The sequence below is a fragment of the Aquarana catesbeiana genome, linkage group LG01, assembly GCF_042186555.1.
Source record: "Aquarana catesbeiana isolate 2022-GZ linkage group LG01, ASM4218655v1, whole genome shotgun sequence".
Lineage (NCBI taxonomy): Eukaryota > Metazoa > Chordata > Amphibia > Anura > Ranidae > Aquarana > Aquarana catesbeiana.
In genome coordinates this window covers 688,965,845-688,989,495 of record NC_133324.1, presented here as the reverse complement: position 1 = coordinate 688,989,495, position 23,651 = coordinate 688,965,845, and the positions used below count along the sequence as shown (strand labels likewise).

General features: G+C 41.0%; 1 protein-coding gene across 1 annotated transcript in view; it reads right to left on the bottom strand.

The window, feature by feature from the left end:
• BLTP1 (bridge-like lipid transfer protein family member 1) overlaps positions 1-23,651 on the bottom strand; it is a gene marked incomplete in the record, with an annotated part of 561,636 nt that overhangs the window by 343,936 nt on the left and 194,049 nt on the right. Inside the window, 3 exon segments of the mRNA XM_073603515.1 lie at positions 8,141-8,319; positions 9,949-10,046; positions 16,284-16,439. Of these exon segments, the coding sequence (XP_073459616.1) occupies positions 8,141-8,319; positions 9,949-10,046; positions 16,284-16,439 (433 nt within the window).

The following is a 23,651-nucleotide window of genomic DNA, read 5'->3' as shown; positions in this document are numbered from 1 at the left end:
TTAATGGATAGTTTTTGAATGTGTAGTTGCTCTCTAATATACCAAGTTTTTATTATTAGTATTATTGTTGCTTAACTAGTTGCCGCCCACTCACCGTAAAATGACGGCGGGGCGGTGCGGCTCTCGTTCTGGGACGCTCTCGCACGCCTCTGCGGCTCTTTAACCATGTGATCGGCTGTGTCCAATCACAGCCGGTCAGAGGTAAACACGGAGAAGCCAGTAATTGGCGCTCCTCGCCTCACACTGACAGAGTGTGTGGCGAGAAGAGCCGATCAGTGGCATCTCCTCACAGGAGACATCTATACATGTAATCAGGGCACTGATCATCAGTGCCCTGATTACAATAGCGACACCAGTGCCACAAATCAGTGCCAGCTATGAGTGCCCACCAGTGCCAGCAATCAGTGCCCACCACTGCCCATAAGTGCCACCAATCAGTGCCCATTAGTGGTGCCAGTCGGTGCTGGCCATCAGTCCTGCCTATCGGTGCCCACCAGTGCCACCTATCAGTGCCCACCAGTGCCACCTAACAGTGCCACATATCAATGCCCATAGGTGCGGCATATTAGTGACTCATCAGTGCCGCCTCATTAATGCCCATAAGTGCCACCTCATCAATACCCACCAGTTCAGCCTATCAGTGCCGCCTCATCAGCCCACATTAGTAAGTAAAAACATTTTTTTTTTCAAAAAGTTTTGGTCTTTTGGTTAAAAAATAAAAAACCCAGCAGTGAATAAATACCACCAAAAGAAAGCTCTATTTGTGTGAAGAAAATGATAAAAATGTCATCTGGGTACAGTGTAGCATGATCGCGTCATTGTCATTCAAAGTGCGACAGCGCTTAAAGCTGGCGTGGGCAGGAAGGGGGTGTAAGTGCCCTGTAGGCAAGTGGCTAAGGTCTACGAAATGCAATATATTAACTAACTACGTATTGATATGTGGAGCTCTTCATATGCATGGACACGTATTTCATTTTGGTAACTCTGGGGGAGAGTGGTGACAAGGGCTTCCTTTTGAACAGGCATTGACACTTTGATCTGCTTGTTTTGGGTAGCCACCATTCCCACAGTTTATGAAAATGTCTGTTTGACCCTTGATAGATAATAATAATAGGGTTGTATAATGCGAGTTTGATCGTTTCGTGGTGGGAACCACTGAGGATCATGCACTGACATGTAGAAGGGGTTAACGCACAATACTGGTAGGCTATAAAGTTGCAAGTCCGTGCCGTGTGGGCCACGCCTATTGACAAAGACAGAATGACGAAACGCGTCTAGGCGTGACCACACGGCTTGCTGCATCTGTCACTGGCTCCGATCTCCTCCTGGGAACCACCACGGACGATCATATCTCTACGAGAGGTGGTGAGAATATCGGAACTGAATACACAGTGCAATATTAATACTGAACGCTTTTTTGACATTATGTTTGTAAGAGCATTGGCATAAGGGAAGGGGTTTCTTTTGAATAAAAGTTTTACACTATGAGGATTCCTTTGCTTCCTTGTGCCCGAGGTGTATGAAAGGAATTTGGCTTGCTTGATCTGTGCGAATCATAGGACCAGAACGTATGATATCCTTTTGGTTGATCGTTATTGGAGTTCCGGGCTGATGTCCTTTTGGCAGTGATCGTAAAGGCTTAAAGTGGATGTAAACCCAAATTTTTTTTATGTCATAATGTAGAGTATAAGATTTCCTATCATTTGAGCCCAGTCTTGCCACACAGAGTTAATCCAGCTCTGAGCAATCCTCTTTTATTGTTCGGTGAGATAAATCTTGACAGAGAAAAACTTTGTCAAATCCTCCCCCTTGGTGTGATTGACAGGCTATTTACATATCTCATGCACTAGCCTGAGACAGGCACATACTGTGTAAAAAGTTCACAATTCACATCCCCCTCCCCTCCAGCTCTCCCAGGATTGGGTAACGACATCTGGGATGGAGGAGAACAGGGTGCTGGAGGAGCAGGAAGACATGGGGGACAGTCAGGGATGATCCGTGGGACGGGGACAGCTGTGAGCACTGATCCCCCCCTGCATGGCTTTTCAGGTGAAAGCCGCGGGAGGAAGGAGGAGAAGCAGATGATGAAAAGCATGCAGGGGGGGGTCGGTGCTCACAGCTGTCCCATCTCACCGATCATCCCCGACTGTCACGGGACACCAATGTTTACTGAAATGACAGGGGGTGTGAGTGCGCTCTGCTTTTACCCAGAACGCGCTCTGCCTCTCCTGTGCACGCTCTGGCCAAGGGGAGTGTAGAGGTGGGAGGAGAGGCTGCTGACATTATGACTCCGCCCACCGAGCCCCGAACAACAGACCCGCCCACTGAGTCTGGACTTTTTTGGGGTTTCAAACAGCTAAAGGGGGGACATTTGACAGGTAAGGATACATGCAGGAGGCATGTATATCCTTATAGATCACCACTATGGCAGTACTTTAGAATTCAGAAAAAACAAAAAAAACAAAAAAATACTGCGCTACCCATAAAAACTAAACCCCCCAAAAAGCAGCAGTTAAACAGTGAGATGTGCACCAAAATAACAAATAAGAGAGAAATAACCGCGCTAAATAACTAATAAAACACGTGAAGTGATTTTGAGAGCTTCCGTTGGGAAGTACATATATAAATGCAAAAACATTAAAAAATATTGAAAATTGAAATATAGAAAATTATATGGGTTTACACATGTATCTATAGATCAACCACGAGTGTCCATATATAATATCTGTGAATCTAAATAAATGTCCGTATATAGTGGATAAAAATAAATTGTAGATAAAAAATAAAAATAAATTGTGGGGTGATGATCTGAAATCAGTCCAAAAGAGACCCTTGGGTGATCCCAACCAAAATCAATGGTGAAAAATATGAGTGACACCCCATACAGTATCCACAAACACACAATAATTGCGCTTACCACAAGGCAAGCGAACACCAGCCTGTATCACGTCTTGGTATAGAGAATCCAGATGGTGCACTTAAGCTGCATACATTATGGCTGAAAGGATGTAATAAAGGCACCAGACTTCCATCTCATAGACATGTAAATAAAAAGAAACTGGCCATAGTGTAATACTGCCAAATTGATTAAAGTAGAAGAAGGTAGAAAACTTACACAAGTGCATAAGAATATAGCAAAAGGAAAAACCCTAAAGTGAACGCTGTCACACTCTGTAGTGAAGATGAAACACCACACTCCGTGCAAATAATGCGCTTACCGCAAAGCAAGCCAACAACAGCTTGTGTTCAGTATTAATATACCACACCACACTCCGTGATCCACCACCAGGCAAATAATGCGCTTACCGCAAGGCAAACCAACAACAGCTTGTGTTCAATAACAGTGTGAGAGATCTAACTAGCGTTCTGGACCTCCTACAGCATGAACCGAAGGATACAGCAAGGACTCCAAATTGACATCTCACAAGCATGTAGATAAAGAGAAACTGGCCATAGTGTAATACTGATAAAAAACGGTTTATTCGAATAAGGTAGAAAACTCACATGAGTAAAATAAAGTACAGCGAACAGCCGGCCGGCATAGCGAGCACCCGTCCACACTGAAAATGGCGAGGTTGACGCTCTGACGTCATCGCCATTTTCAGTATGGACGGGTGCTCGCTATGCCGGCCGGCTGTTCGCTGTACTTTATTTTACTCATGTGAGTTTTATTTATTTATTTTATTTTATTTATTTTAGGTACTTATATAGCGCCGTCAATTTACGCAGCGCTTTACATATACATTATACATTCACATCAGTCCCTACACCCTCAAGGAGCTTACAATCTAAGGTCCCTTACTCACATTCATACATACTAGGGCCAATTTAGACAGGATCTAATTAACCTACCAGCATGTCTTTGGAGTGAGTTTTCTACCTTATTCGAATAAACCGTTTTTATCAGTATTACACTATGGCCAGTTTCTCTTTATCTACATGCTTGTGAGATGTCAATTTGGAGTCCTTGCTGTATCCTTCGGTTCATGCTGTAGGCGGTCCAGAACGCTAGTTGGATCTCTCACACTGTTATTGAACACAAGCTGTTGTTGGTTTGCCTTGCGGTAAGCGCATTATTTGCCTGGTGGTGGATCACGGAGTGTGGTGTGGTATATTAATACTGAACACAAGCTGTTGTTGGCTTGCCTTGCGGTAAGCGCATTATTTGCACGGAGTGCGGCGTTTCATCTTCACTACAGAGTGTGACAGCGTTCACTTTAGGGTTTTTCCTTTTGCTATATTCTTATGCACTTGTGTAAGTTTTCTACCTTCTTCTACTTTAACCAGTTTGGCAGTATTACACTATGGCCAGTTTCTTTTTATTTACATGTCTATGAGATGGAAGTCTGGTGCCTTTATTACATCCTTTCAGCCATGGTGTATGCAGCTTAAGTGTACCATCTGGATTCTCTATACCAAGATGTGATACAGGCTGGTGTTTGCTTGCCTTGTGGTAAGCGCAATTTTTGTGTGTTTGTGGATACTGTATGCGGTGTCACTCATATTTTTCACCATTGATTTTGGTTGGGATCACCCAAGGGTCTCTTTTGGACTGATTTCAGATCATCACCCCACAATTTATTTTTATTTTTTATCTACAATTTATTTTTATCCACTATATATGGACATTTATTTAGATTCACAGATATTATATATGGACACTCGTGGTTGATCTATAGATACATGTGTAAACCCATATAATTTTCTATATTTCAATTTTCAATATTTTTTAATGTTTTTGCATTTATATATGTACTTCCCAACAGTACTTTAGAATTGATGACAGTGGGTTTACATCCACTTTAACATACATGCAAAGGCAAATGTTAATTGGGAATTCAGTGAGTGCAACTCCTAACGGAGCAGAATCACTTGGAGTGATGATGGTCGAACGTCCAAACAGCTGATGTCTTTTATATCAGTGGTCATCAACTCCTGTCCTCAGGGCCCACTAACAGGCCAGGTTTGCAAGATAACTGAAATACATCACAGGTGATATAATTTGCTGCTTAGTGATTGCAGTTTCTAATCTGCATCTCCCCAAGGTAATACATAAAACCTGGCCTGTTAGTGGGCCCTGAGGACAGGGTTGATGAACACTGTTTTATATGAACTGTCACACAGATATTCCGAATTATTCCTCACCTGGATTCATATACTATCATTAGATTTATTGTGTTTTAAATGTTTAGCGCTGCTTAAGCTTGAAGGACTATTCATTAGATCTTTTTGCTTACCCTTTATAATAAGATAAAAAATAAGGTCAAATATGATTTCACACATCATGGGGTACTTTCTTGGTTTTAATATAAGTATTATCAGAGCCTCTCTCATCGAATCTGGGAGTATCCCAGTATCAAAAGCTTCCTCTAAGGTAGAAAGGAGAGTCTCGGCAAGCTGGGAATGGAAAGTGGAATACATATTGGCTGGGAACCCATCTATTCTGGGAGATTAGGGGAGAAAGCAGAGATTGCAGCCCTGATTTCTCCTATATTCAATGGGGCTTCCAATACCTGCCGGTCATTGAGTGTTAGCTATGTAAAGTCAACAGCAGCAAAATATAGTCCAAGATCAGCATCTGAGTAGGTAACAGAGGATGAATATAAATTAGTAAAAAAGGATACAAACCTGTCTAGTAGGTGGTTATAGACTGTAGTCTCCTGACCCACCAAGGAAATTATTCTGAGGATAACTGTCTGGTTATGATCTGGTTTGGTGAATAAGCTAAAAGTTTACTGGCCTTATTCCCAAACTCAAAAGATCTTTGGGAGGTGTACTGTTTTTATTTAGTTTGAATAACCAACAGTAGTTTGTAGGATCTCCGTTTATCCATACAATGTTGATAAGTTACGCCAGAAGGGGATGTGTTGATCTTCCATCTGGACTCTGGCAGATTCCGACTCCCTAGTCAACATTTCAGAGACTCGTCTCAAAGCATCAGTAGTGGACATAAAGGAGCCACATAACGTGGCCTTGAAGGCATCCCACTTAAGGGAGAAGGCGGTTAAAACAATATTTTTTTTTGGAAGCCATTAGCAGAAAAACTAATTTCCACTACCTATCCATGTAGTCTCCAAAGTAGACTCTTTGCTCATTTTGTCCCTGCCCAGTACAGCACCTCATTTTCGATCTCCTGGGAAAGAGATCTCAACCGCCAACTTTCTCACAAACAACGGAAAAAATTGTGAGTACTCAGATTCAAGAATCAGCCTACAAGTTACCATCTCACTTGTATAGAACAAAACATCTGAGCAGTTAAAAAGGATTTTTCCATGTGTGCTCGAGTTGTGGGTCTAAGGAGGGCTAATTTCCACACCATGGACCCAAGGAATTAACGCTTATAATGTTTCTCCGGAATGTATTTATTGTCTGAAAAACTCTGATGACTTATTTTTAGAATGCTGCAAAATCCCACACTCCATTACACCCAAGACCTCCATCTCCTACTACACTTTCTCAATGCAAACACCGAATGGGCCGTGTAGCCCAAATGGAGAAGCCAGAGAAATTTCAAATGATAATCTATACCGGTACAGTCATACAGTATATGGTCATTCTGGCCTCACCATAGGCAGCAACTGCCATGAAAGGTCCTTTCCTTAGACTTCTTCTCCCTGATATGGGCCCTAACTGCCCCACCACCTCTTATCTCAGGGTTGTTGACTTTGGATTTATTTATTACAAATTCTTGTATAGCGCTGTCAATTTACACAGCGCTTTACATATTTATTATACATTCACATCAGTTCCTGCCCTCGAAGAGCTTACAATGTAAGGTCCCCAACTCACATTCATACACACAATGGGGACAATTTAGACAGGAGCCAATTAACCTATCAGCATGTCTTTGGAGTGTGGGAGGAAACCCACTCAGGCACGGGGAGAACATGCAAACTCCGTGCAGGTAGTGCCATGCGTCAACACTTCTGTTTATAAGGGAGGATTATGATTTCCTTTCTTTTTTTCCATCAACTACATGTTCTTTCAACAATTTTCCCTTTCTTGCTCCCTACATTATTGTTTCTATAGCTGGTTAAACTGATTTCCACATAATTAAAGGGCTCAGTACAGATAAATGCATCCAAATGAGAATAGTACTCTTCCTCTCTCTCCCAATAGAAGCACACCGCACTCACCAGAAATATTTCTCAAAGAAGGTCAAATATTGCATAGTTCGCTGCACAAAGTGTGGCGGACTTTCCCCTGAAGTGGGAGCAGATACCTGGATTTGACAGGTGACTGCTGCCCCCTGGAAGGTCCCATTTTTGGCACCGGAGGGGGGGAGGATTCCGATCAGTGGAAGTTCCATTTTTGGGTGGAACTCCGCTTTAAGGACTACATATTATGGACTTTTTGCACAACTGCTTATTGTTCATTTGATTTGTTTACATATATTCCTTTGCACTGAGCACTTTAGTTAGGATTGGGTTCTAGAGATGTTGGGCATTATTATTTTTATTAGGCAGTCTTGTCTATTTTTTCTTTACATTTTTGGCAAAATAAGCTGGAATATAATTTCATTACAGATTTTTAAGTCACAATTTTTATTGTTTATATAATTTTACACGGGTGTAAATGTATTATTTAAATCATTTATTGTTGGCATGTTTTAAATTGTGACTTTGCCAAACCACTCCTGTATCACTTTGGAACACAGTGTCATCTGTTTATATATTTTGCCATGCTATGTCAAAGGCATTGTATAAAGTTGCTCAGGCATTCTCTCTTTCTTAATTAATACAGTTACAAATAGAGACTAACTACTTTAACATAGCCTGTGATGAGAGAAATACTTGAGCAACCACTGCTGCCCTCTGTCTGAAAACGCTAGGTGTCTTGCTGTCATGCTTCCCTATGGCCTCAATAATCTCTGAATCCCTGAACCTGAATGAAAATGCAGCAAATTAAGTCAAACTGAACCCAGAACCCCTGGTGTCCATACTTGTTTTAGTAACTCAAAACACCCTGTAGCCATAAGATAAGCAAGCAGTATTTTAAGCAGCACAGCTTACACACTTTTTGATAACAGGCTGCCTTTAAAGAGATAAGGTTGCACTGCTATAATGCATAGTTAGTACACACGAGACTGTTGTTTTGTGGTCTTTCCATCAAGCCAAAGAGTTACTTGTTGGATGCTTACTCTACTCGTGCTACATTTCTCCATTTTGGTTTGCAGTGTTTTAAGCCACTCTGGTTTTCTGTAGAACTGCAGGAGTCAGGACTTGTCTTGTTCAGATGGCAATCCTTTGCCAATGTAAGCAAGGAATATTTACTGGGATAGCAGTCGGGTAAAAACAAGAGAAGGTCCACATCTCCACCCTAAATTAAAACAAAAATTTTAAATTTATCAATTTTATACAAAGGCAAAACAGCAATGATTTTCATTTTACGCTTCCTTTTTAAAAAAACAACTAATGTGACCACCGCATTTAAGGACTGGTAAGCTGCAACATATAAATGTTTGTTTTTGAGGTTAGATACACTTCAAAAACAAAAAGATAATACCTAATATTTACACATTAAATTTACTTACTTAAAGAGCATAAAACCATGTTAATTCACATTGATGATTAAAGATATGAAACCAGATTTTCAAACATCATCTACTTTGGGACAACAGATCATCAATATCAACATAACAGAACAGAAAATCAGTGTATTTCTACGATCAAAGGGGTCATCAGCAATCTGGTAAATTCAAACCGATTTGTGTTCTAAAAGAGCAAGTTTTTCTGCTTAAAATGACACATAGAGCAACATTTCCGCTAACAAACAGCATCATTTATCATGGAGTCTAAAAGAAGGACTCATTGAGGTTTATTTACCAATGGCAAATCCACTTTGCACTTGGAAGTGCAGTCGCTGTAGATCTGAGGGGGACATGCAAGGAAAATAAAAAAACAGCATTTTTGCTTGTACATGATTGGATGATAAAATCAGCAGAGATTCCCCTCATTTCAGATCTTCCCCTTAGATCTAAAGCGACTGCACTTCCAAGTACACTTGCAGTGCAAAGTGGATTTGCCTTTAGTAAATAACCCCCTGTGTGTTCATATCATTTAGTCTACTTTTAGTTTCCTATATGGAACTAAGGCAGGCCATACACAGTTCGAATCCCGTCCAGTTCAGCAGGAACTGGCCGAGATTCGAACCATGTATGGGCAGGCTGAATGTACCAAGTTGTTCGATCGACTAACTTGGGTACAGACAGTCTGCTGGGTTTTACCTGCAATTATCACTAGCAGCTGCTATAGCCGCTAGTAATAATCACTGTCTTCCTCCGCCATGAGAAGACGATGGCTCGGCAGGATTGATTCCCATATCAACATTGCCCGTGGTTGAAGGAAAAAATCTGCTCCGTGTTTGGCTGGCCTAAAGCCCTGTACACACGGGCCAAATGCCAAGTGACATTGGCCAGTTCAATAAAAACCAGCCCATTCAGCCAGTGTGTATGGCAGCTGGTCCGACAGGTCCAAAAGGCTGGCTTCTGTCAGACAAGCATGCCGGAAAACTAGCAGCCGACCAGCTCCCAATCAGCACTCTCAGCCAGTGGCTGGGAGGGCTGACCGGAGTGGTCTGGCAGGCGTCCCCCTGTAAGAAAAGAACAGCTCAGCAGGGGAGATCGATGTACTAACGTCAGATCGTTAGTACAGTGGCTCCGACCGGGGGTTGACAGTTTTTTTTCATACAACCCGCTGGGGTGAACGGAAAAAAATCTCAGTGTGTACCAGGCTTAAGAGAATGAGAATGATAATCTCATTGGTATGAATGAAACACATGTCCATTGTGTCAAATAAGACAAAAGCACTCATTGGCATAGAACTGTATGGTCCTATTATAATAACAATTATACTGTCCTCTTCTTTGCTGGAAGCCCAGCAAAAAGGACAAGAGCAAAGGATGTTTAGTCACAACTAAGAACAATAAAATAAAGAAAATTACACTTACTCTAAGGGAAAACCTGGTATTACATGTACTTGGTACAAAATCCGTAAATGGCAGTGCAAAATCAATGTTTAATGTTTCTCCACAGGCAGCAAGATATACTAAAAGAACAAAATAGTGCATACAATGAAAGGTAAAAAAAAAATCCATACAAAAGGTTTCTAGTGTTTAAAAACAAAAAAAAATAAAAGCTTTGGAAAAAATTATTCCATGTGTACTATAATGGCTACTGTTGTTTGTTATTGATTTAACATGGACCAAAAGAAATCTTAAGAAAAAACATCTGCAAATATATGTACAATTTCCCTGGCATAAAATTACAGTAAATTAGCAGCTCATACCGTGAATTAACTGTTTAACAAGAACATTTAATGCCTTTTTTGTTTTTTATACAAACAACATACATTTACTGTTGTAAGAATATTGTCTATACAGTGCCTTTAAAAATGATTTTCCCCCTTTTTATTGCCTTACTGTTAGAACATTGAATAGCAGGGGATTTTCTTTTTCTTACTCTGATTAACAAAAATGTACTGTTTAATGTCAAAGTGAAAGTAAATCTCTGCAAAGTGATTTCAATTATTATGATAAAAAAATAACTGACTGCATAAATATATACCCCTTTCAAGTTTGAATTTCATAGATGCATGTGACATCATTACTGCCTTCAGTCTGTGTGGATAGGTCTTTTCCAGCTTTGCAAATCTAGAAACTACATTTTTTTCCAATTCCCATTTGTAAAACTGCTCTAGCTCTGGCATGAACATCGGAAGTGGACAGCCAACAGACACAACTTGCCTATTCAATCGAGACCTGGACTCTAGCTTGGTCATTCAAGGACAGTAAAAGTGTTATTTAGTTTTGGCTTTATGTTTGGGGTCATTATCTTGCTGGACAACATTTAGTCTATGTTAGATTCTCCTCCAGAAATTCCCTGCATTTTCCCAAATTCACTCTACCCTTTCATGACCTTCTTAAGAGAAACATCCCTATGCCATAATGCTGCCACCACCATTAGTCACACTGGAAATGTTGTGTTTAATGGCCGAACAGCCCAATTTTGCACTCATCAGACCATGGAACATTCTTCAAACTACCTTCAGAGTCTCACAGGTGCTTTCTGGCAAACATGAAGAGTTTTTCTTTTGTCACTATCCCATAAAGCTGTGACTGGTGACCTAAGAAACGGCTGTATATACATAGTCTTGTCCATCTCTCCAGTCTTAGAGACATATAACTCCCTACAGTTGTCATACACCTAAAGGTGACCTCTCTCATCAATCTCTTCCTTGAAAGATCATTCACTTTTGGCATGTTCTTTTACAGCTTTACTGCTGTGCCACACTTTTTCTAATTCTTAAATACTTATTTAACTGTACTTCAAGGGATATTCACGGATTCATTAATTTTATGGTATTCATCCCAATTTTTGCTTTCAATCACCTTTTCACAGAGTTGCTTGGAGGGTTCCATTGCATAGGAAATGCAATTTCTGTTCAACAAAGGAAGAACCTTCTAGATACATGTGCAATTATGCTGCAATCGCAGGTAATCTCCATTTTACTTATGTCTTTACTTGATTGTACTGATGCTGATTGAGGCTACATGCACATGGGCAGCATGGCCCATCAGCGTCAAATGCCAGTGTTTTGAGCACCCGGGAGGCACAGGTGCAGTGTCCAGCCCTGCTATCAGCAGCCTGTAAAAATCTTTGACAGGCTGATGTACACCGCGGCTGGACGCTGTACTAAGCAGTATTTGTGTTTAGGGGCATATACATTCACAGACATATCCTACAAATGCAGAAATCATGACTCTATGGCATAAGTCCCTGAATGTATATGGTCAGTACAGTGTCCAATTGCAGTGTATTTCAGCCTGTCAGATTCTGGTAGGCTGCTGTTCGTGGCGCTGAATGCTGCACCTATGCCTTCTGGGCAAACGAAAATTATGAGATTTGACACTGATGGGTCAAATATCCGTGTGCATTAATCCTAAGATGCATCGTAATAAAGGTAGTGTATTCTCAAGCAGTCAAATTGCAATTTTTCATTGTAGTTAGTTTAAAACCCTTTGTAAAGATCAGCTTTGACTTTGATGTTTAAAAGCACATTTTTGTACTGTTCTATGACAATAAAAACCCCCAAGAAAGTAAATACCTTTTTTTTATAAGCACTGTAAAATGACAAGTATCCATTTGTGCAAAAATAGCTGTATTACCAGGAAAAATGTCATAGAACAGAACACTCTCCAAAGATATGTCAGTTTAACAGCTCAGGGTTCGTTCACACGCGTACTGATTACGAACAAAGCAATGCTCATTAAAGGAAAAGTATAGCCAAAGTTGTTTTGGCTATAATTCTCCTGTAGGTCACGGGAGTGTAGTTTGTTCTATACACCTGTGACCCGTTCTGTACTCCTCTTACCCTGAGTGACCCTGAGTGACATCGGCTGATGTCACTCAGCCGGTCCAGGCTCGGGAAAGGACCTGACCATATGGACAAGCACCTGGCTCAGCCCCTCAGCGATCCACTGAGAGCCTGAGCCAGCCCCCCCTCTCCACAGCCCAGACCTCCAGTGAGCACTGGAGGGACAGAGCAGATAGATGGTGACTGACAGTCACGGCTCTCTGTTCAGAGCGGAGGAGAGAACTGAGCGATCGGTGGTGTTTGAACACTCTTCTCAGTGCAGAGCTGGCAGGGGACAGATACAGCATTGGATTGATGCTGCATCCACCTAGGTGTTGTAAAAATGTTTCTTTTAATGTCTTCTTTAAAGCACCTATAGCATTTATGATGTGTTTATGATGCGTTGAAAATTTTCTAGTGGGAAATGCTTAAAAGGTTAGAGATTTAGAGGACATTATCTACTTTGAGGTTAGGTTGTGGTTTAATAACAGACATTTTTGAGAATTCTCTGCAAGATGGATTTACATCTCCGACTCCTAAATAGATATTATTGGTGGTTATGGTGCTGCTCTGAAACTGTGCAATAAACCTTGGATAAACCAATATAAAGCGATACGTGCCAATCAATGAACCTTAATAAGTGTGATGATATAAACCTTGAGTGAACCAATATAAAGTGACACTTGCAAGTTTTATGAACCTTGATGAGTGTAAAGTGACAAAGTGTAAAAATTGTATATGGTACAGTGAAGAATACAAATTACACTAGCTCAATATAAAACTGAAGTTTAAAAAGTTAATATAAATTGATTAAAGTCCTAAAGAGTGTAAACAGTCCATATAAAATACAACAAAAAATCAAAAATCGAGAAAACGTTCTTCAAACAAAAATCAGGTGACTGGCGACTATCCCTCTGCCTTGAGAAAATAATAACTTATTTGTGCAGGTGCTCCACTCTGAGCTCTAGGGGGTGTTGCCACAATGCTGTTTGCTGGAACAGACCTCCGTTGGTAATGCCTCCTATAAGCCCCTTGTCCTCGTTGTTGCATAGTATATGCAAAGAGAAAATGATACTTCATAGTGCAATAACATTTAAAAAGAAATTATTTCCCATACAAGTATAAGTATGCACTTACATTGTTTAAATTCAATTGAGCAGCGAGAAAATGGGAAGTCTATGCTTCCTTTGCGTTCCTCGAACAGAAAATGGAAGTGACGCAATGAAGCTGTGGCTCCATCCTACGCGTTTCGTCATCAAGACATCAGTTTAAACTTTGTTGCACTATGGAGTATTATTTTCTCTTTGCATACACTGTGCAACAACGAGGAGAAGGGGCTGGTAAGAGGCATTACCAATGGAGGTCTGTTCCAGCAAACAGCATTGTGGCTGTGAAAGCGCAACACCCCCTAGAGAGGAGAGTCCTCTGTTAAGTACAAATGCATAAGAAGAGCATAGAGTGGAGCACCTGCATAAATAAGTTATTATTTTCTCAGGGCACAGAGAGGAAAAGTCACCAATCACCTGATTTTTGTTTAAAGAGTGTTTCTTGATTTTTGGTGGTATTTTATATGGATTGTTTATTTACGCTATTTAGGACTTTATTCAATTTATATTAACTTTTTAAATTTCAGTTTTATATTTAGCTAGCGTAATTTGTATTCTTCACTGTACCATATACAATTTTTACACTTTGTCACTTTACACTCATCAAGGTTCATAAAACTGGTAACTTTATATTGGTTCACTCAAGGTTTATATCATCACACTTATTAAAGCATTTGTTAACCCCCCCCCAAAAAAAAAAATAAAAGGTATCTGGTTCTTTTAAAGCATGTTATACAACACAGTGCTTGTTCTGTTTAATTTGGCCCCCTGTAACCCCTAAAAAACTTGGCTGATCCTGCCAGTTTCTACCCTCCCCTATGTAAATTGACCATGGTGTATCATGGCTGATGAGCCACCATGGTTAGTTTGCTTGTCCCTGTCATTCGCAGCCTGCTATCTGCTCTCCTCTCTGATCCTGTGTCTTCCTCCCCTGTCTGTCTGCTCATGAGGGTGCCGCCCCTCCCCCCTCTTGCTGCTCTCATAATACTAACCTGTATACACTATCAGCACTGCCTCCTATTGCAGTGCCCCCCTCTGTGTACGATATATATATATATATATATATATATATATATATATATATATATATATATGCTGTAAATACCTCATTTAGGAGCCGAGATTGCGATCACACAACCAGTCAGCTCTCTCCTCCTCCCCCCCCTCCAGACTGACATCAGCAGGGGAATCTCGGCCCCTCCCGCTGCATCTATCAGAGGAGGAAAGGGGAAAGCTGGCTGGTCATGTGATCGCAATCTCGGCTGTGAAATTAGGTATTTGCAGCATTTATTGTTATAAATAACACACAGAGTGGGGCACTGCAATAGGAAGCAGTGCTGATGGTGTATACAGGTTAGTGTGGCTTAACAACAACTTTAAGGTTCATTGATTAGCACGTATCACTTTATATTGGTTTATCCAAGGTTTAGTGCAGTTTCAAAGCAGCGCCATAACCACCAATACCCATACTATCTATTCATACTTAGACCCTACCCAGGTAGGTGTCACAGTGGAGGCAGCAGCTGCTCCCATTATAGGAAATTTACCATCAGCGTGCGACATCCCCTTTATCAATGTATCTCTGACTCTTGACTTGGTCCAGTTCAACTTGGCTAAAACAAAAAGCTTTGCCACTGGCAATAATGCTCAATAAAAATGGGCTTGGGTGTGTTCGAACTGAACCCGCCAGGCAGCTGGCACTGCACACCACCAATCATAGGCAGTGTGTGTATGTGCAGCTGCTGGTCGGGAAATGCCTCACTGCCTATGATTGGCGGTGTGCAGTGATGGCTTCCTGGCTTCACGCCTGAGCCCATCACTACTGCTCAATGCCCCTGCTCCTACCTGACACTTGAGGTATTGCTGGCTGGCTGATGTTTTTGCCTGCACACAGAAGCAAATGGTTATCATTATTTCCCAGTGCATTCTGGCTTACAGGAACCTCCACTGCCTCTCCCCCAGTGCCCAGCCAACACTTTATAGATGCTTCATGAATACACCATAAATGCTATAGGTGCTGTTAACAACTTGCCAACCACCTAATGTACTTGTACTGCGGCAGGTCGGCTCTATTGTGCGAAATGACGTACCTGTTGCAAATCGCAAAAAATGGCCTGGTCATTAAGGGGGCAAAACTTTCCAGGGCTGAAATGGTTAAAGAGTGGTTATATAGCATTACCAATAAAATAAATGAAGCCGGCTGACAAGCATCTATGCCTCATGAAAGTGACATGCAGCTGAATTTTTGGAACATCACACAACACAACTCTACCGCTCCAGTGTAAACAGCACTGTGTGGTGCTATTGTAATATTCATGACAGGTATTGAAGGACAGTTGTGAAGCTTTAAAAATGGCCAAATAAATGCTGCATAAACACACAGGGTACTGACGCACATGTGAAGAACCCTTAGGGCTTCGTCACACAGTACTGCATGCTAAAATGCTTAGTATTGGCATAAGGACTGCGGTCGGTTTAGGCGCAGTGAGCCTGCAGTGCTATATGCATTTTAACATTGCAGCCAGCTTTTTTTTCCTTTACCTTTGTTTTTAACATATTGAAAGTGGCACAAAGCGATACTTCATTCATGTCTCTGCACAGCAGTATGGTGCGCTGTACTGCCAAGCAGGGACATGCAGTGCCTTTCAGAGTGCTGTTGTAAAATTCTACATGTCTTCCCGCTGCATTGCAATGTGAATTCTTTTCTATGTGCCTTATCGGTGACCTGCATTGACCCAGTGCAGAAAAACACAGATCACAGCACCATCTGTAAATAAGCCCTGAATGTAAGGCTATTATGAGAAAAAATAAACAAATACGTTACCGTTTTCTTGCTGCTTAGTTGAGCAATCAATCCAGTTGTGCTGATTTGCTGCCCAGATCATTTCAAATTGATGAAACATTATCTTTAGGTTCCAAGTATATGGGACAAAGGAAAATAAATCTGGTGCATTGTCACTGGACCAGTCTTGAATTAGATCTAAAGTAGAACCAGAAATATTTTTTTTTAACCAAATGCAATTGTGAGCCAATACAACTTAAGAATGAAAGCCCAAAGTCTTCTGTTCAGAAAGCAAAAAACACCAAGTATCTTCTAAAATATGCAGCTGCTGAAAGACTACCCATTTGGTAGATGTTAAATCAAAAAAACAATCATAAGCATGACAGCGTGTAATGAAAACATTTGTCAAATGCTATTCATTCTGGCAAGAAAAAGCAGAACCTATAACCCAGGGTCTGTGTATACTTTGCGTCTTTTACTGCAAAATTAAGATAAGCAGTGTTTATGCAGTATTGGAAAACAGGTCTCACAAGTAACTTATGAAAGCAAAGCCTGTCTGAATTGTAGACATGTGGACATGATATGCCAGTGAGGTGGCTGCTGGAGTAAATCCTGATACATAGTCCTGCTTGGGATTATTTACTAAAGCAGGACAGAGAGAACAATTACTCGCACATTGCCGCCAAACCCCTCACTGTAATGATGTAAGGGTGAAAGATCTGGCACCACCCTGCCCTTGGAACTTGTATACGTTACCACTGTAACAATCTAAAGCCCCTTGACCAATCAGTAACTGTCATGATAATTGTTTTTATTGATTTTGACAGAACTAACATCTTCTGCTGTTCTCAATGTTAGGAAATAGAGGGCCTAACACAGCATATAAAAAACACACGAAAACCAACAGAATGGAAAACATTGCCAGAAAAAACTCACAATATAAATTCATCAGCTAAAGGCAAATTCTCTTGTCATACTATGGTTAAGTCAAAATAACAGTTTACTCTAGGAACTATGGAAATTACTAGTTTGAAATAATGGGATTGTTTGTTACTCGCCGTAAAATCCTTTTCCCTGAGTTCATTGACAGACACAGCTTCTCTTCATTCTTGACCATGGGTTTATAAAGCCACCTACAGGAGTGAGACAATAGGCAGAAAAAGAACACAGCGCTGCCTATGGGTAGTTCTAGCTGGTATAAACCCCCCTCTCTGCTATAAGCAAGCCAGTTAGTCACAAAGCAGTACAGGAAAAAAAACAAAGAGAGGGTGGATGCTGTGTCCGTCAATGAACCAGGTTCCGGTTCCACAATGGCATCAGAGAATGCACAGGAGGTGGCACGTCGCACCCCTTGGACAAAGATACAGATTAAACAGTGTGTAGCGAGCGGACGTTTAAAGAAGAGTGCAAGAGCAGAGACCTGACCCTTGACGGTACTCAAGGCAAGCCTGTGCTCAATGCACCGTTGGGAAAAGGCCACCTTTAACCAGCCGCAACAGAGAGGGAGCTTACCACAGGACTCACCACCACTGCACCCCAGCTGCAGGGGAGAAGAACAGAAAGTTTACCAGGAGAAAGAGGGCTGTGTGTGCCAGCGCACCAACCAGTCCAGAAGAAAGCAAAGCCATCCTTAGGAAGCACCCAGAGGAACACTAGTGGTAGGCAAAATGGCCGCTGTCTCAAAGGCTAGCAAAATGTCCGCTGCCTACAGCAAATGGCCACCCAGCGATCTCCAACAAAATGACCGCCACAGCCAAGGCCTCCAACACAGCACAATACCAGCATGGAGGGACCAACCTAAAAAATGTCCATCAAACCAGACTACAGGAAAATGGCATCCATACCACAACCAGACCATAGGAAGATGGCCGCCGCGCCTGTCTGAAGAACAACTGTGTCCATCAATGAACGTAAGAGAAATTTTGATGTTAAAGTCTAGTAAAATATGAGCTTTTCAGTGATGGGTATGTTCCCAACAAGCTGTCAGGAAAGTTCAGAAAATGTATAGCATGTCAAGAAAAACTTAGAACTTAATACAGGCGGTCCCCTAGTTACAAACATCCGACTTACAAATGACTCCTACTTACAAACGAAGGGAAACAACAGGAAGTGAGAGGAAATCTACCCCTAGGAAGGGAAATTCACTCCTGTAAGAGTTATTATGGGCTATGCTATCCAAAAAGCTTAAAAATAGTTTTTTTGGCTGGAACTACACTTAAAAAATTTACCTGTTCTGACTTACAAACAGATTCAACTTAATAACAAACCTACAGACCCTATCTTGTTTGTAGCCTAGGGACCGCCTGTACAGATTCTCAGAGAAATTAAAACATACATTGCTTTCAAGAGGATTTTCAGGCTTTTTTTTCTGCTCCCCCCGAAAGGTGCCAAATGTAGCAGGGGAGGGGGGAGGAGCCAAATAAGTGGAGCTCCGCTTTAATTCAAAACTTAATGACAACTAAATGCCAAAAATAATGAAACTTTTTGTTATAGCAGAAGCTCCCTCCGCAAATAATGTTTTGGTCCATGCCTTTACCAGCATTAAACCCTCTGCATTAATAGCAAGGTTTTTTTTTTCCAGAGGGGTCTGTATTTTTTTTTCCTGGCAGTCTACCACCATTCCATCCTAGGCCAGAATGCTATGTCCTGTCCATATACCATGATTATGTATCTCAAAACAGTTACTAAAGAGGTGAGCTAACTATTGTAAATATGGTACTGAATCGAATAGATTCGATTTGAAGCACTGGTCAAATGTCTAATAAAAGCAGTGCTGCTGTGTATGTTCTTTGATATTTGCTTACTCACATTTAAAACCATATCTAAAGACTGTCCAACAGCAAACTACTTCTGAATGATTAAAACCAAAAAAAAAAAAAAAAGTATGCTAGAAATGCATTTGCAATGAAATATCACAGACTTACAGATTCAAAACTGAAAGTTCAAAATCAAGTGGTCAGGTGTAGGTAACTAAGCAGTCCAGTTGTTTTGGCAGCACATATACTGAGAGTCTCACACATCCATCTACTATGTACTGTGACAGGAAGTCACTTACCAGATTGTGTTGACCTCACAAAATTATGTATGTCAATAAGCTTTCCAAATTTCCTTAAGTTCTGCTCTGCACTAAACATGTCAGAAACTCCCAAGTTTGCTCCAGATTTGTACTGCTCCTGTTAATTTTTCATTGGTTAAGACTTTCCATCTCTTTCTCACACTGGCGACTTGTTCACACTGTTTATATCACCTCTGTTCCATTTTCATGTGAAGCTTTACAATACATTAAGGCCTACATAAGGCATTGCAAGGGTTAATATGGAAAAGGAACCAGTATTCCCCTAGAAGTTTCACAGACTAAAGGAGTTTAGATATGTGGTGGCTTGTATAAATGTTATCTATCAAGGGCTTTCAAAACTAAAATTCTTTTAAACTAAAAACAGTCCTTGTATGCCTCCTTCCTTGTTTTTTGCACGCTTCTTATAGGTACATCCACAATAGTAAGAGGTGAAGAATTCTGCCCAGCGAAGAGGCAGTATGAAGTAGAGGTCGACCGATATGGGTTTTTCTCTGGCCGATGCAGATATTTAGAAATTGCGGTGGCCGATGGCCGATATGTGATGCCGATTTTTCTGGGCCGATATATTAGGCCGATTTTTTTTTCTTCTTTTTTTTTTACCTTCATCTCATAAAATTTAACAGTTAGACCCCTTTCACACTGGGGCGTTTTTCAGGCGCTTTTGGGATAAAAATAGCACCTGTAAAGTGCCTGTAAAACGGCTCCCCTGCAGTCTCAGTGTGATATCCCGAGTGCTTTCACACTGAGGCGATGCGCTGGCAGGATGTTAAAAAAAAGTCCTGCAAGCAGCATCTTTGGATCGGTGTATACCACCACTCCTGCCCATTGAAATGAATGCGCGTCGCTGCCGAAGCGCCTGCAAAGCGTTTCGGCAGCGGCGCTTCAGGGGCGCATTTAACCCCTTCCTCGGCTGCTAAAATGATGGTAAAGAGCCCCTAAAACTAGCAGCGTTTTACTGTCAACACATGCCCGCTCCAGTGTGAAAGCAACCTTAACCACTTGAGCCCCGGACCATTATGCTGCCTAAGGACCAGAGGTCTTTTTCCAATTTGGCACTGCGTCGCTTTAACTGCTAATTGCGCGGTTATGCAATGCTGTACCCAAACGAAATTTGCGTCCTTTTCTTCCCACAAATAGAGCTTTCTTTTGATGGTATTTGATCACCTCTGCAGTTTTTATTTTTTGCGCTATAAACGGAAAAAGACCGAAAATTTTGAAAAAAAATGATATTTTCTACTTTTTGTTATAAAAAAAATCCAATAAACTCAATTTTAGTCATACATTTAGGCCAAAATGTATTCGGCCACATGTCTTTGGTAAAAAAAATGTCAATAAGCGTATATTTATTGGTTTGCGCAAAAGTTATAGCGTCTACAAACTAGGGTACATTTTCTGGAATTTACACAGCTTTTAGTTTATGACTGCCTATGTCATTTCTTGAGGTGCTAAAATGGCAGGGCAGTACAAAACCCCCCCAAATGACCCCATTTTGGAAAGTAGACACCCCAAGGAAATTGCTGATAGGCATGTTGAACCCATTGAATATTTATTTTTTTTGTCCCAAGTGATTGAATAATGACAAAAAAAAAAAAAAAAATTTACAAAAAGTTGTCACTAAATGATATATTGCTCACACAGGCCATGGGCCTATGTGGAATTGCACCCCAAAATACATTCAGCTACTTCTCCTGAGTACGGGGATACCACATGTGTGGGACTTTTTGGGAGCCTAGCCGCGTACGGGACCCCGAAAACCAATCACCGCCTTCAGGATTTCTAAGGGTGTAAATTTTTGATTTCACTCTTCACTGCCTATCACAGTTTCGGAGGCCATGGAATGCCCAGGTGGCACAACCCCCCCCCAAATTACCCCATTTTGGAAAGTAGACACCCCAAGCTATTTGCTGAGAGGCATATTGAGTCCATGGAATATTTTATATTTTGACACAAGTTGCGGGAAAGTGACACTTTTTTTTTTTTTTTTTTTTTGCACAAAGTTGTCACTAAATGATATATTGCTCACACAGGCCATGGGCCTATGTGGAATTGCACCCCAAAATACATTTAGCTGCTTCTCCTGAGTATGGGGATACCACATGTGTGGGACTTTTTGGGAGCCTAGCCGCGTACGGGGCCCCGAAAACCAATCACCGCCTTCAGCGTTTTTAAGGGCGTGAATTTTTGATTTTACTCTTCACTGCCTATCACCGTTTCGGAGGCCATGGAATGCCCAGGTGGCACAAAACCCCCCCAAATGACCCCATTTTGGAAAGTAGACACCCCAAGCTATTTGCTGAGAGGCATGGTGAGTATTTTGCAGCTCTCATTTGTTTTTGAAAATGAAGAAAGACAAGAAAAAACTTTTTTTTTTTTTCTTTTTTCAAATTTCAAAACTTTGTGACAAAAAGTGAGGTCTGCAAAATACTCACTATACCTCTCAGCAAATAGCTTGGGGTGTCTACTTTCCAAAATGGGGTCATTTGGGGGGGTTTTGTGCCACCTGGGCATTCCATGGCCTCCGAAACTGTGATAGGCAGTGAAGAGTGAAATCAAAAATTCACGCCCTTAGAAAGCCTGAAGGCGGTGCTTGGTTTTCGGGGTCCCGTACGCGGCTAGGCTCCCAAAAAGTCTCACACATGTGGTATCCCCATACTCAGGAGAAGCAACAGAATGTATTTTGGGGTGTAATTTCACATATTTCCATGGCATGTTTGAGCAATATATCATTTAGTGACAACTTTGTGCAAAAAAAAAAAAAAAAAATTTGTCTCTTTCCCGCAACTTGTGTCGCAATATAAAATATTCCATGGACTCGACATGCCTCTCAGCAATTAGCTTGGGGTGTCTACTTTCCAAAATGGGGTCATTTGGGGGGGTTTTGAACTGTCCTGGCATTTTATGCACAACATTTAGAAGCTTATGTCACACATTACCCACTCTTCTAACCACTTGAAGACAAAGCCCTTTCTGACACTTATTGTTTACATGAAAAAGTTTTTTTTTTTTGCAAGAAAATTACTTTGAACCCCCAAACATTATATATATTTTTAAAGCAAATGCCCTACAGATTAAAATGGTGGGTGTTTCATTTTTTTTTTTTCACACAGTATTTGCGCAGCGATTTTTCAAACGCATTTTTTGGGGAAAAAACACACTTTTTTAAATTTTAATGCACTAAAACACACTATATTGCCCAAATGTTTGATGAAATAAAAAAGATGATCTTAGGCCGAGTACATGGATACCAAACATGACATGCTTTGCAATTGCGCACAAACGTGCAGTGGCAACAAAATAAATACATTTTTAAAAGCCTTTAAAAGCCTTTACAGGTTACCATTTTAGATTTGCAGAGGAGGTCTACTGCTAAAATTACTGCCCTCGATCTGACCTTCGCGGTGATACCTCACATGCATGGTGCAATTGCTGTTTACATTTGACGACAGACCGCCGCTTGCGTTCGCCTTAGCGCAAGAGCAGGGGGCGACAGGGGTGCTTTTTTTTTTTTTTTTTCTTTATTATTTTTTTTCTTTTTTATCTTATTTTTAAACTGTTCCTTTCATTTTTTTTTTTTTTTAAATCATTTTTATTGTTATCTCGGGGAATGTAAATATCCCCTATGATAGCAATAGGTAGTGACAGGTACTCTTTTTTGAAAAAATTGGGGTCTATTAGACCCTAGATCTCTCCTCTGCCCTCAAAGCATCTGACGACACCAAGATCGGTGTGATAAAATGCTTCCCCAATTTCCCAATGGCGCTATTTACATCCGGCGAAATCTAAGTCATAAAATGCTCGTAGCTTCCGGTTTCTTAGGCCATAGAGATGTTTGGAGCCACTCTTGTCTCTGATCAGCTCTATGGTCAGCTGGCTGAATCACCGGCTGCATTCTCAGGTTCCCTGTTGAGACAGGAGAGCCAGAGAAAAACACGGAAGACGGTGTGGGGGGGGCATTCCCTCCCACGGCTTGTAAAGGCAGTCTAGAGGCTAATTAGCCGCTAGGATTGCTTTTACATGAAAGCCGACCGCTGGCTGAAAAGAATGATACCAAGATGATACCTAAACCTGCAGGCATCATTCTGGTATAACCACTCAAAGTTGTGAATGGCGTACCTGAAGACAAAAAAATGGTTAACAATGGTTAACAATAAAGCACAGTAAACAGTAAAGTATAAATAATTACATACCTGAAAAACAAACATGATAAAACATAATAACAATAACAATAACAATAAAACATTGCAGAATAGAATACAGTAAAAAAAGAGCAGAACAATAGAGAGAGAATAGAGAGAGAGAACAATAAAACGACAACTATTTTTTTTTATTTTATA